The sequence below is a fragment of the Semicossyphus pulcher genome, unplaced genomic scaffold (assembly GCF_022749685.1).
Source record: "Semicossyphus pulcher isolate SPU_LCO1_2020_fin unplaced genomic scaffold, fSemPul1.0.p SCAF_16, whole genome shotgun sequence".
Taxonomy (NCBI): Eukaryota; Metazoa; Chordata; class Actinopteri; order Labriformes; family Labridae; genus Semicossyphus; species Semicossyphus pulcher.
Genome location: NW_027211670.1, coordinates 15,236,475 through 15,249,855, shown reverse-complemented (window position 1 = coordinate 15,249,855; position 13,381 = coordinate 15,236,475). Strand labels below are relative to the sequence as shown.

The window sequence follows — 13,381 nt, the reverse complement described above, 5'->3', positions numbered from 1 at the left end:
ATGCACCGCTCATTTTCTCCAAACATGGTTCGACCTAACCTGCCCTTGAGGAAACCATCGTCGAGCCCCATGGCTCTGCCCACCATAGCGACTCCTCCAAGATTCAGCACGCCCAATGCAACACCTGTGCGCCTGGCATCAGGCGCAATTGGAGACGGTAAATGAATGCCACCATAATTTGACATCTAGCTAGAGTTGCATGTATCGAAGTTACTAGCGACATTTCTCATTTAAATAACCGTAAATTACACTGCGAACATTAAATGTGTTTATTATTAAACATCTACCATATGCGATACCTGATATTCCCCCAGATTCATTCATTTTTCTTTTTGCAGGTGTTTTATCTACACCAGTTAGCAAGAATACACCTGCAGTATGTTATACACTTTGCAGTTTTTCATCATTGATCATCTCAATGTGTTTTGTTAAAATGAAAGTCTTTTCTCAGTGACATTGTCCATCTGTTTTCCTGCATAGCTGTTAGGATCCATGCCACCCTCACTGACTATATACTACTGCAGCTACTGTGGTCAGCAAGGTAATATTGTCGTCATTAATGCCACATCTTTCTATTAAGGGGTATGTGAAGTTGCTGCAGCCTTGTGGGGAAAAAGCTCATTATGAGAACTTTCTGGAACATTTGCATTAATTGTATTTATGAGCAGTGACACCTCCTTTTAAAAAAGCTTGCAACCACATTCATGTTTTTAGTTTTAGTGTTTTTTTGTGATTTCTGAGATACTGTTTGGAGCATGACATTCTCCAAAAATCATGAGATATATGAAATGTTGTATTTTATAAAATCACTTTTTGAACTACTTTTTTTCATTTGAATCGTAATTAAAAAAAAGTGACTCTTGTTGCTTTGTTTTTCAATTCAGTGCAGTTAGAAGTTTCTGATGAACTAGCATTCCCTTGACAGGAAATGTTTGGTGCAAACGCTGCAAGAAGATGCCTTACTGCTCTGTGACGTGCCAGACAGAAGACTGGAATGCTCACAGACACATGTGCAAGCCCATTGATCCAGAACCTGTAAAGTAAGCTGAGTACCACTACCTCGCAGCTGTGCTTTACTATTACTTTTTTTTAAAAATTCTAACAAAAAGCTAGTTTGTGATACATAATGTGCAATCTTATATTCTAATCTAAAGGGAGAAACCAAAGGAAACCGCAGCTTTGCCAGTGAAGGGAGACGGAGTTGGCCTGCTTGAGTCTACGGTAATTGGAGATCTTTTTGAATTCAAGTTAAAATTCAAGACTTATATTTTCATTATCTTTTAAAACATATATGAAGATTTGTGATCTGTGTTTTGTTATCTATCTTTAACCCATTTTATTGAAGCATGGTGAGACTCCCAGTCTCCAGAGGGTCTACTTGAAGGACTTGCACATGATTAAAATCAATAAGGGAACAGAAATCCAGGTACTATAAACCAAGTTTCCTTCATCTCTAAAGACTAATCCAGCCAATGTGATAAAATACTAAATCCTAATGTGTCTTTCCTGCAATTGTCGATGGTTTTAGGCGTCTGTAGTAGAGTTCTACAGCCCTGGAAGGTTTTTCCTCCTCGCCCAAAGCCCTGAGCTGCTCGAAGCTCTGCAAAGCATCAGCACGGAGCTTCAGAAAACGTACAGCTGCCCCTCAGTGACGACATACACGCCCTGTGTTGGGGAGGTTTGCGCGGTGCGGTTCTCCAGTGACCTGGTGAGCAGAGGAAGCTATAATGCATAAAGACATAAAAGCACATTGGCTCGGTCATCGAATATGCCTCTTGTGTGTCTCCATTTTCTGTGTGTAGAACTGGTACCGAGGCCTGGTCCAGAGTTTGGCTGCTGACCAGAAGAAGGCTAACGTCCTTTACATTGATTTTGGCAATGAAGAGGATGTTCCTGTGGAGAGGATCAAGGCCCTGGCTACTAATATCCAGCCCTTTTGCCCATGTGTAAGAGCATTTTAACAACATGAAAATACAGCAGTAATATTTGTTCATCCCACTTGACCTTTTCTATATGTTGCTGTTTTACAACTGCAAATTAAATTGATTTTATTGGTCTTGTAATTAATGGATCTACACACAATATTTTTAATTGGGAAGGGGGATATTATTCAAAATTATTTATTGATAAAATATAGAATATTTCTAACATCCACTGTGGCGATGAGAATGTTGACGCTAACACTTGCATCTTTCACTTCCAGGCGATGGAGTGCCGTGTTGCCGGAGTGATGTCAGCGAGTGACAGCTGGCCGGGCGAGTGCTGTATTGCAGTGAGACAGCTGTTGGCCGGCAAGACTGTGACGGTGAAGTTGGTGGAAACACTAGAGAATGGTCGCGTCCATGCTGTCGATGTCCTACTTTCCACAGGTGAGTTATACACAGTGCTATTTGTGAAAAACAGATTTGTATAAGTTCAAACTCGTTAGGAAATAATGTCTCTGTGTGTCTTAAAGGAAAGCAGTTGAGCACCTTCCTCCTTGAGCATGGTTACGCAGCAGAGGAAACAGTAAATATAGCACCAACTGAGCAAGAAATAAGTAAGTAAAGCCGCTTTCCCACTGGTCAAAAAACCCACTAACACTCGGCTTTTTTGCTTAATGGGAAAGGCTACAATCGGCATTCAGACCGGGGTCATAGACTCTGCAGTGGACCCGGGTAATTATCGCCTCGGCTCTGATCGGCATCGATGGGAACACATAACCTCGGTCGACACGCTAATCTCCACCCCCTTTCGGCGCGATGCTATGCTCCATCGGTAACTTCTGCGACTTCTTGTCATCTCGGCTACAAATTCCGCCCGTCTCCATCCAAGCAGCACTTGAACATTTTTCCAAATTTGTCGGCGCCGAGTTTGATAAACAGACTGAATGAGTAATAGATACAATAAAGCCATAACCACCGTAACATCTTCACTGTTTACTAACCCTGTCTCCAGCGCGTTTGTGACGTCAGACGGTGACGCAGCAGAAAAGAGACCGACAGGACTATACTCCGCTGGCAATGGGAAAAGAGACAAACGGCGCTTATTAGCGGGTCTTCCTGGGTCTGAAACACCCTTGTCAATGCGCTAGTTTCGGTGGGAAAGGGATCTTATACTTAATATGTTGAGGTTTAAGCTCCACATTTGTGCTCCAAGTCAGTGTTGCAAGTTTTACTCCATACCAGAAACTTTTTTCACAGACGCCATGGTGAGTGCATCCTTGGAAAACTTCAAAAGACGCTCAAACGGCAAGGACGACAACATCTGGGCTCAGCCGCCCGAGCCACTGACACAGGCAGTGGGCGACTCCTTCTCCGTTGTGGTCACTCACATCCAGTCGCCCAATGAAATAATCGTACAGAAGGTGGACAACGCAGGTGAGCAGCATTTGTCCCGCGCAAACTTAAACGTGTGGACTTGGACGTGTGTTATAACTCGGGAGCTTTGGTTTGCAGGAGTGATCCAGCAATTGCAGTTGCAGCTGAGGGAAGAGTGCAGCCAGATCCCAGCCCGACAAAACTTCAGACCCGCCCCCGGCACAGTTTGCTGCGCCCAGTTCTCAGGTACGATACATACATACATAAAGATAATTTTTACTAATGTACTAGTTACCAAGGTCCTAGTTGTCGCTGGTGAACCTTATTTCTGATGTCTGTCATTTCCTCCAGAGGACAAGCAGTGGTACAGGGCTAAAGTTCTGGCGTATTCATCAGAGGAACACGTCTGTGTTGGCTATCTTGATTTTGGAAACTCTGAGGAGGTGGATTTAGGCCACCTGCGGCCAATCAGCTCTTCACTGCTGGCCCTGCCCATGCAGGCTATGCCGTGTGGACTAGCAGGTAGTGTATCCTCTGTGGAGCTCATTCTAAATGGTTAGCTTTATGCATTATGTACTGTGTGTTAACACTAGCTGTGGAGACCAATCTAAAGACTATTATATTTTTTCCATTATTCTGTAGTGTGACACACACTTGACCTGAACCTATACATTCTTTTTAAGGAGAAAATTCATCCCCAGTGCCCATGAAACTGTTTAAACTATATCCTAATGACTGTAGGATTTGTGCAAAATACCTTTATTTTAAATTGCAATGTACTGTAAGTCCTAATATCTTTCTGCAACATGTATCTCGTCTCTGGGCTCCTTTCCAGGGGTGCAGCCCGTTGGAGAGAGCTGGTCAAAGGACTGCCTTTTGGCACTGCAGAGGAGGGTGTCAAACAGAATACTGCGCGTTGAGATCCAGGGAGCGCATGAGGGCAAAGCTTTAGTGGCCATGATTGATGAGGCCAGTGATCCTCAGGCTAATGTGGCGGAGCTGCTGAGCTCTGCTGGGTTCGCTGCACCCGCTCCTATTATCAACGGCAGTGACCAGCAGGCTGAGCAAACTGCAAGTGCGGCTGAGGAGCCACAGGGTGAGATGACATTTTCTCCAAGACATTTTCTATATAAATATTAGGCTATTGTCTTGTATGACTACAGTGTCACTTGATTCTGTCTTTGTGTCAAATTAGCTCCCGTATTGATAATCCCTCAACACTCATTACAATAAGCACACTGGTATTAATGCAGCTGTTTTTAACCACTGCTAAAATATCTGAATTTAACTGCTCATCAGTGCCTCCCCCAGCCAGTCAGCCTCTGAAGTGGTCTCGTACTGAGCTTCCCTGTGACGGCCAGACAGTGGCGCTGTTAGCCTGTCTTGTGGAGAACCCTGGAGACTTTTACTGCTACATCAACAATCCTACAGGTATTGTTCATTCAGAAAATTCAGCTTGATGATGGTATGAGTGCCACTTGAACACTTTGTCTCATGTATTGTGTGTTTGTCTGTGATTGTCAGACCATCAGCGGCTGTTAGAGCTCGGGGCTGAGCTGAAACAATACTGTGAGGCGACTGCCTCAACTTTTGTGCCCGAAGTAGGAGAGCCCTGTTGTGCCATGTTCGCTGGTGAGACTATACACTGAACTTCCTGGTTGTGATCATAGACTGTATAAAAAGATGGACGATTGACAGCTCCCTAAAAGTGAAGCCAAGACATCTCTATCGCCCCCTGCTGACTGGCTGCAGTATAGCTCATAAAGCCCGCCTCCTCCATGTTAACAGATGGGACATGAGTCAAACTATAAAATCAAAATACACGTCAAATAAAGTTTTCTCAAACATGGTTTCTGTTATTTTAGTTAGTTATAGTTTTAATTAGTTATTTGATGGTGTAAAAAGGATGATTGACAGCTCTGTTGTCAAATCCGGCTCCTGCAGCCGATCAGAGTAGAGGAGGATCGGCGAGAGGAGACGTAACGAAAACAATCACTACAGTCATTGAAAGTCTCATATCTGTGAATGTTAACCTCAGACCAACACAAGAAGCTGTTCAGCTGTTAAATACACCGACGTGCGGGATCTTTGCTGTTTTTTTCAGTATTTTAAGAGTGAGTTTTCGTTAGCGCCACCTGCCGATCTCTACTGCTCTATCTCTATCTCCAAATGACGTCACCATCGCAAGATGACAGCACCTATCACGGGGGCTGTTTTGGCATCAATTTCGTACAATGAGAGCAGATGGAGACGCGTCGTCCATCTTTATATACAGTCATTGGTTGTGATTGATTACTTAATGTTTGGTATTATCAGTGCTATCTTGACTTCATTGTTTTAATAAAATGTTGCAACTTTAAATTTCCTCTGCAAGTTAAGTACAAGGCACTCTGTACTTGCTTCCTTGATCAAATGACATTCAGGAAAGTATTTTATTCTTGTTTTTGTTCTACGATTCAGTTGTTCATGAGGTGTTCTTAACTCCTCAGGTGACAGAGCGTGGTATCGGGCTTTGGTAAACGAGCTGTGTGAAGACAAGGTGTCTGTAAACCTTGTGGACTACGGTTACAGCATGAAAGTGGAAAAGGACCAACTTCGATCCATTACACCCCGGCTTCTCACGATACCTTTCCAGGCAATTCACTGCTGGCTCTCAGGTAAAGTGTGTGTGTGTGTGTGTGTGTGTAAATGTTTTCTCCAAATGAAGAGAGAGGGAACAAACATTTTTAGTTTATTACAAAGTAAATGTTTGGTTTCAGGTGTGGAGCCGCTGGGATCCGAGTGGAGCAGTGAGGCTCTCCTGTGGTTCCAGACTCTGGTGGACAGCGAGCAGCTCTCAGCACGCGTCCTTTCTGTCACTGAGCAAGGCTACGGCGTGGAGCTGCAGAGCAGAGGGCAGAACGTGGCAGCCGCCCTAATTTCCGAGCAACTGGCCAAAGCTCCTGGAGCGCTTCCCAAAGAGACGCATGCAGCCACGGACGCATCAGCCAAACACCAAGAGAAAATAGAGGAGAAGGAGAACAGTCAAATACATGCTCAACCCTCCAGCCAGACAGCAGCCAGAGACGCACCGACTGAAGGACAGACTACGGCGCTGCAGGAAGGTCAGCTGGAGCGTCCTAAAGGTGAACGGTTTGATGACATGAGGAGCTTGATTGAATTTGCGTCTCTTGTTTCAGCTCCTTCTTTCCCACTTGACTGGAAGACAGTGGAGCTGCCTCTCAACGAGACCTTCCAGCCTTACTTCGCAGCCATCATCAGTCCCTCGCTCTTCTACCTGCTCGGCCCCAGCCAAGGTCAGAACACTCTACTGTCCTCCTCTGTCATAAGAAGACAAATGTTGAAAGTTTCACACTCCTTCCTGTTGTAAATACTGTGTGTTTTTCATGCAGTGGACCAGCAGAAGCTTCAGGAGGTGATGATGGAGCTGGCTGTATACTGCAGCAACAACCAGGCCTCTTCGTCCTCTGCTGTGCTGAGCAGACCTGCTCCCGGGGCCGCCTGCTGCGCCCAGTTCTCTGGTGAGGAACCCTCTCCTTGTTTCATGAATGCATGTTGTTTGTACTTCATAAAAAGGTAAATGTAGAGGAAAAAATGTTAATCTGCGGTCTATCACATCAGCTGATGAGGAGGCAGGTAGTTTGAACATGCCTGCTAACAAGACAGTGACAACCGATAACAGAGCTGCTGTAAAAAAGAATTAAGCAAGTGAACAAGCCTGGTTTGGTTTGCTTGTAATCGTTGTCATGACCCCTTTAAGCCACTAGGTGTCAGGTAAATAATATGTGAATGACTATGTAAGTGTGTGTCTGAGTTCACAAGGTTTTTCACAGCCTAATCTGATATTAAGTTTTTACTAAAGATAACATGTCAGAAACAACATGAATACAACTTCAAATGCAGTTTTTAACACTGTTTTTATTTAGTTTTCACAGTACCATTACTTTATCAGCTGTGTATAAAATTTGTAGACATTATTTTCAAGTGTTAAACAATTAAAACATAACTAAAAAAGACAAAAGGCAAAGAACAACAAAACAAATATTCACTCGAAACGATGGCAGAGACGTGTTTTGTTTTCGTGATGAGCGGGCGGTTGGAAATGTGCATAGAGGGCGGGGACTATGCAGATTGGGGAATATTTGATGAGGTAGAAGGAGGAGATGTCTTGGGAGGATTATTACAAGGTAATTAAACGTATTTTGCAGACAAACATATCAGAAAGTTTATTATTTCAAGCAGAGCATTTAATGTCTTAAAACATGACTGTAGCCGCTCTTTAATATGGTATTCTGTTGGAGAAATTTTGTCACAAAAAACGACTGACGTCCACTAGGTGGACTCTAGTTTTCACGTCATATCATGGTTTATAAGGAAGTAGCACCCAGAGGTTAATGAATACTGCCAGCAGGGAAAACCCCCTCGCTCATTCCCATTCACCGTTTAATGATTAAGGGCAGGAGGCTCTACAAGGACAGACCTTCTGATCCATCATGGAGCTATTCCACACACACATTACACGCACAATCTGCTGCTATGAGTTATCTCCTCTCAATCTCTTACGCAGTCTTTATGGTTGCCCTCTGACTGTGCTGGAGACCCCACCTGCAGTTGTTGCCCTGCAGACCTAAGCTGGTAATTTGGCGTCTGCTTGTAGAAATAATTACACAGCGTGTGAGCAGCCGAGCGCAGGAGCGGCTCTTCTTTAAACACAGTATGCAAGTACGAGACTATAGCCTGGCATACATTCCACAGCTAACAACAGGGTCTGATTTAATAGAGTTTTCAGTGCTCTCTGCAGGGTCGTAGCTGGTGGAGGCTCTTCAATATTAAAGCGTAGCTGTCTCAGTAGAGTCTTCTTTGCCGTATATCACATCTGTTGGTTCTGACAAAGCTTATATTTATGGTTTGACTTATTTTTTCAGCAGACAACAACTGGTATCGTGCAGTCGCACTGAAAGTTGGAGAGAATGAGACGAGTGTCATCTATGCGGATTACGGCAACACTGAGAAAGTGCCATTCTCACGCATCTTGCCCATCACCTCGCACCTGCTGCAGCTCCCCTTCCAGATCACCCGCTGCACCCTCACTGGTAAAGGAATAATCATTTCTGATCTCTGAAAGTTGAAATAAATGTATTTTTTTGTAATGAAACCACTTCCTCTCTCCTGTTTTTAGGTAAAGAACACTTCCCTGCAGAGTGGCCGGAGGAAACGCAGCAGGCGTTTCAAAGCCTGGTGTTGAACGGCGTCCTCGCCACCGTCCTGTCCTTCGACGGCTCGGCTAACGTGCTCTCTCTCACTCTGCCCACTGAGAGAGGCGGGGGCAATCTCACCCCCATGATGCTGGATGCACTACAGGCCCAGGCTAAGAATAATCCTAACCAATGCAGCACCCAGAAGGCTGACCAGACTGACAGCAGCACATCTACAGCCAGCATTGCAGCTGTGCCTGACTGCCCCCAGCCCAAGTCCATACCTGAAAATACAACAGCTAGCACTGGGCTAACCATGACCCCAGAGCCGACACCCTGCACAAACCAGTGGAAGAAAACAACTCCTGCGGTTTCACTCAATGGTTGGTCAAGTTGCAATTTCACAGTCTTTGCTTTATCATATATTTACAAATAAAAACACCATATTTTTTGATATTGTGACAATTTATAGTAGCTTCATGTGGCTTTGCTCGAAGTTTTTAATTATAATGCAAATATATGGAAAGACGAGCTCATCATTTTAACTGATCGACTGATCAGCTTATATATGAAGGTATTCCAGGTAGGCTTATGAGGGATTGTAAGTGCTTAAGTCAAGCAGAAGTTAGAAAGATGTTTTGTTTTTCAGAAGATCCAGTTCAGAGGATAATCGGACAAATGGAGCCTCCAGGCCAAACTGACACACAAACTGATGGTATGTATGCTTTAAAACAAGGACATGATCTGTGCCCGACTTACCAACTTGTCACACAGGCTTCGTTTTACTACACATAGGCCATGTATACACATACACGAGTATTTTTTTACCTCCTTCGTTTAAAGAAAAAACCCAGTTCACACAAGCACGGTTATAAAAAAAATCCCTGTCCAAGCGCAAAACACAAAAACACAACAGAAACGCTGTCAAGAGAATGCCACACCAACAGGCGGCGATATGACCCTGTCATGCAAAGAAGAAAAGAAAATCGCGGCCGATTAAAACTCTAGTGCATCCCGACGCCTCTGTTCCTCAATGCAGTGGATGAGTAACTGCACAAAAAGTCCTGTTAGTGAGGTTCGAAGCATCACTGTTTTTGTTACGTCCGTCATTTTGCAGGGAATGTGGCCTCATTTGCAACGCCTCACAAAGGAGATAACGGCGCACAGCCTGACGTCACGAGCCAAAAACGCTGTATACCCCATCTACACGTCTCCGTGGAAACAGAGTTTCTAAAAGCGTGGCCGGAGTTTTACAGAAGATTCGTTTTCAATGTGACCTAAATCGATGTTTGTGTGTGAACAAAACCTTTGAAAAATACCTGTGTGCGTGTAGACATGGCCTCAGTTTGACTGAATTCACTTTGTGTTTAAATCTCAGCTCCTCAGACCTCTGGCTGCTGCTGTCTGAGTCTGAAGACTAAGGTCAGAGCATGAAAGCATCAGATTGTTAAGCTACGAGTTGATCTTAAACCTTGCACATGCATTGAAATGTAATTTTTGTATATCATTGACAATAAGCAGAACCTGGTGAAGTGTTGTTTGTTGTGTTACCGTTCACAGATTGACCACCTGGAACAGCTGCTGCAGCTGCAGTTTTCACTCATCGAGAAGTTCGTGGAACAGAATAAATAAGATCCACCACGTTCATGACTTCAAAGTCTTGTTCCCCAACTTGTTGAATTTAAGGATTTTGTTTGTTCCGGACTTTCTTTAAAACATTTAACTCTTCATGTCAAGCAGCAGCCACACAGCTTGTAATGTTATTTTTGCCCCTTTAAACCAGCTTTTAATTTAACCTTTTATTTATGTCACTGATTCCGGGCTTTTATGTTTTTAACCTGTGGTTAAATTTCAGTCGTTTTTACTTTTAATATTTCTGGAGGGATAAATACTGAATGCACTTATTGTGTTTGTTGGCAGAAAAGAAAAAATGTTTGCCCTGAATTATCCAAGTGTGTGTAACTTTCCTTTTAAGTGTGCTGTAGCATGCTGTGTTGCCATCTGTTCCTCTGTTCAGTCCTAATCACCTGTTCAGGTGGGATGTTCAGCCTGGCTGATTTATGTTTGAAATGTTTCAGATTTTACATAAAGATTCTGTGACAAAAATAAACTCGATCCAGTGATTTGATTTTATGATGTTCCTGGAGGGTGAGGGGTTTTGAAATTTGCTCTGTTGAAAGCCAGGTTAAAAACAGTTTTATTACTTTACAATTTATTTATTCATCCAGTCACGATAATATGGATCTTTACTGCAGAGGGAAGTATGCGCCCTTAAATAAAAGTATAGCTACATTTTGATATTAAGCCATTAAACGGTGTTAAGTAGTAAAAGTAATAAATTATTATTTGTTTGTATTAGTTCCACAGCATGATTAGCCGAGTGGTTACCAAGCAACACATTAACACTTTCCTGCGCTCTTGTCACTTTATGTACATTTATCTTTATATTTCCGTTCATCATGCATTTATGAAGTAAAATAAGAGTCTGTAGAGAGTTGCTTTGATGCATGTATGATTAATGAATCTAAACAAGAGCTGTTAATTAAGGGCATTCAAAACGACTGGAGCTGAGTGATACATATAGTTTAAAGTCCCAGTGCTGTTATAGTGTATATCAGCACTCATGGAAAGCCTCTTGTCCAATGAAATGACTAAGTCGAAACTAACAGTTCTGCAATGCATAGTGAAAGAACTGAAAACTGAACATACAGAAGGTATGTCTGTGTCTAAATATTACCTTATGACACCACACCTTTTACAGTGTGAGATTTAAAAAAGTAGTACCAATGGAAACCGTTTACAATCTGCCTTCTCATATGTCCTGTTCGGGATGGGGGGAGGACAAATTAGACGGTACCGTTGCAGGTACATCAGAGGTGGGCATGGCGAGGAGGTGGGGTCGCTGCTCTCCTCCTGTCCGGAGCAGAGCGGATCAGCCTCAGTGCGGAAACAAAGCGGTGAGGGACGCTGTCTGAGAATAACTTCTGTGATTGTAAACACGGAACAGCGAATGGTGAGTGAAACTGTTTTTGTCTGTCATAGAGGAAAAACTGGAGCGAATATAATTTACTACAGGGCGGAACTTTGTCATTGTTTTGGGTGGACTGGGCTTTTATTTTGGCATATTAACCCAATATGAGAGCTGAAACCGGCATCTATTAAATCGCATAGAAATCTTGCAGTACGGTTTTGCTAAGTAGCAGTGCGTCGACTGATTATCATAGACTTGTAAAGTAATGTTTTAACTTTCTTGGAAGTCGTGCATAATAAATAAATTTAAAATCATTTATTTGAATTTTTACTACTATGATATATGACTGGCGGTTAAGTAAAGTTATTACATGAGACAAGCCTGACATTTAAATTAGGACAACTGCAGGTAACTAGACCAACAGCATCGCCTCTAAAAGCATCTCTTGAGCTCCAACTTACATTTTAGTACTTATTTAGGCTTAAACGCATCAATCTGTTTGACTTCTTGAGTAAAGCTGAGCTAATGTTGCATGTCAGGGTCATGACCTCTAACCCCATTTAAACCTGCCTCGACCCCTGACACATTTAAATGACCAGATGTTTGAAGATAACAGGCTACAAAAGCATGTAAAAGCATGTCTATGTCTTCAATTCAAGGCTTTTAATTTAAGTTTTATCACATTGGATTGTGTGTTCAGTTCTGTTTCCTTGTGTGAAACGTTGTCTATTGCTGGGGCTTTTCATCCTCTGTGTGTGGTTTTACCAGCTTGTTTGTGCAAAGCATTCCCATGATGAAATGCATACCAAGCCATTGGCAATCATGTACTTGTAGCTTTTAATCAGACAGTTGTCACATTGTGGAAAAACACATTTGTTCTTCAGTTGTTTTAAAAGTGGCTATTTCAGGTGACTCAGCCTGCACGTTTGTCAAAGTGACACACCTCCAAGTTGGTCCAAAAAGTAGCAATCGTTTGTAATTATAGACCACAGAGTGGAGGCATTTTCCAGCTTTAAAACCAATTCCAAACACGCAGCAAATCCATGGCCTTTTAAAGGTGGTGGAATGTCCCAGATTGCGTTTTTATAAATATTTTATCCCTTCATGGAAAGTATTTTAGAAATCACTGTGGTCTCACTTCTGAAAAATACCCTGCTTCAGCATTAACATCAATGCTGATATAGATTTTTTGTGACACATTTTAAGCTTGATAAGCACATAAGACCTTGATTATAGGGTTCCTTTAGTTTAGCTGGGAAGAGATGGAGCAGAGAGGTGTTTGCTGACAGGGGGAAAGTGAGGAAAAACGAAAGATGAGGGGTGAACAGATCCACAAGAATGCTTGTGAAGAGGGAGCCAATTTGAAGACAGGTGTGTTTTATACGTAGGCATGCATGACTGCTTCCTCCTACAAGCATGAGTGTGTGTTCAGGGCGCACATTCACCGCCCTCCACGGCAGTAATGAAATCCCTTCTCCTCACAACGTACCGGCGAGCGCGCAAACAGAGCATCAATAGCTCCTGGTGATGTTTATCTGCCCCGCGGCTGCTCGCAGAGTCGCTGCATGTCAGCTCTGCAGATCTGTATCGCAGACACACAGACTCCTCTTAAAGAGAGGCTCCGTCCTGCACACAATTCTATCTCTGTTTCAGGAATACACACACACACACACTCAGGATATCATGGCCAAGCTTATCAGCAGCCAGAGTTAATCAAACCTTATCAGCAGCCCCTCAACTTGAAGTCGGCAGTGAATAAAGAGAATGAGGCAGGTGGGGTTGCTAATCCTTGATTAAATCCTTGTAACACTAACTGTTCAATTAACATGAAGTTGCATTATTCATCAGGTGCACCTACATTTCTGGAATTTATTATGACAGCTCTGAAATGAGGCCTATTTTTGTGGAGCTTGTAA

At 43.1% G+C, this 13,381-nt stretch overlaps 1 protein-coding gene across 1 annotated transcript; it reads left to right on the top strand.

The window, feature by feature from the left end:
* Window positions 1-10,126, top strand: tdrd1 (tudor domain containing 1). Its single transcript, XM_069663898.1, has 25 exons — window positions 1-157; window positions 339-376; window positions 481-541; window positions 926-1,040; window positions 1,155-1,221; window positions 1,346-1,426; window positions 1,529-1,708; window positions 1,803-1,946; window positions 2,204-2,369; window positions 2,456-2,539; window positions 3,183-3,359; window positions 3,438-3,545; window positions 3,651-3,821; window positions 4,135-4,395; window positions 4,599-4,730; window positions 4,824-4,931; window positions 5,789-5,956; window positions 6,059-6,403; window positions 6,479-6,595; window positions 6,692-6,820; window positions 8,225-8,392; window positions 8,479-8,877; window positions 9,144-9,209; window positions 9,873-9,916; window positions 10,055-10,126. Exons 1-25 carry the CDS (start codon window positions 1-3, stop codon window positions 10,124-10,126), a joined length of 3,558 nt encoding a protein of 1,185 aa, XP_069519999.1.
* Window positions 10,127-13,381: the final 3,255 nt, after the last annotated feature.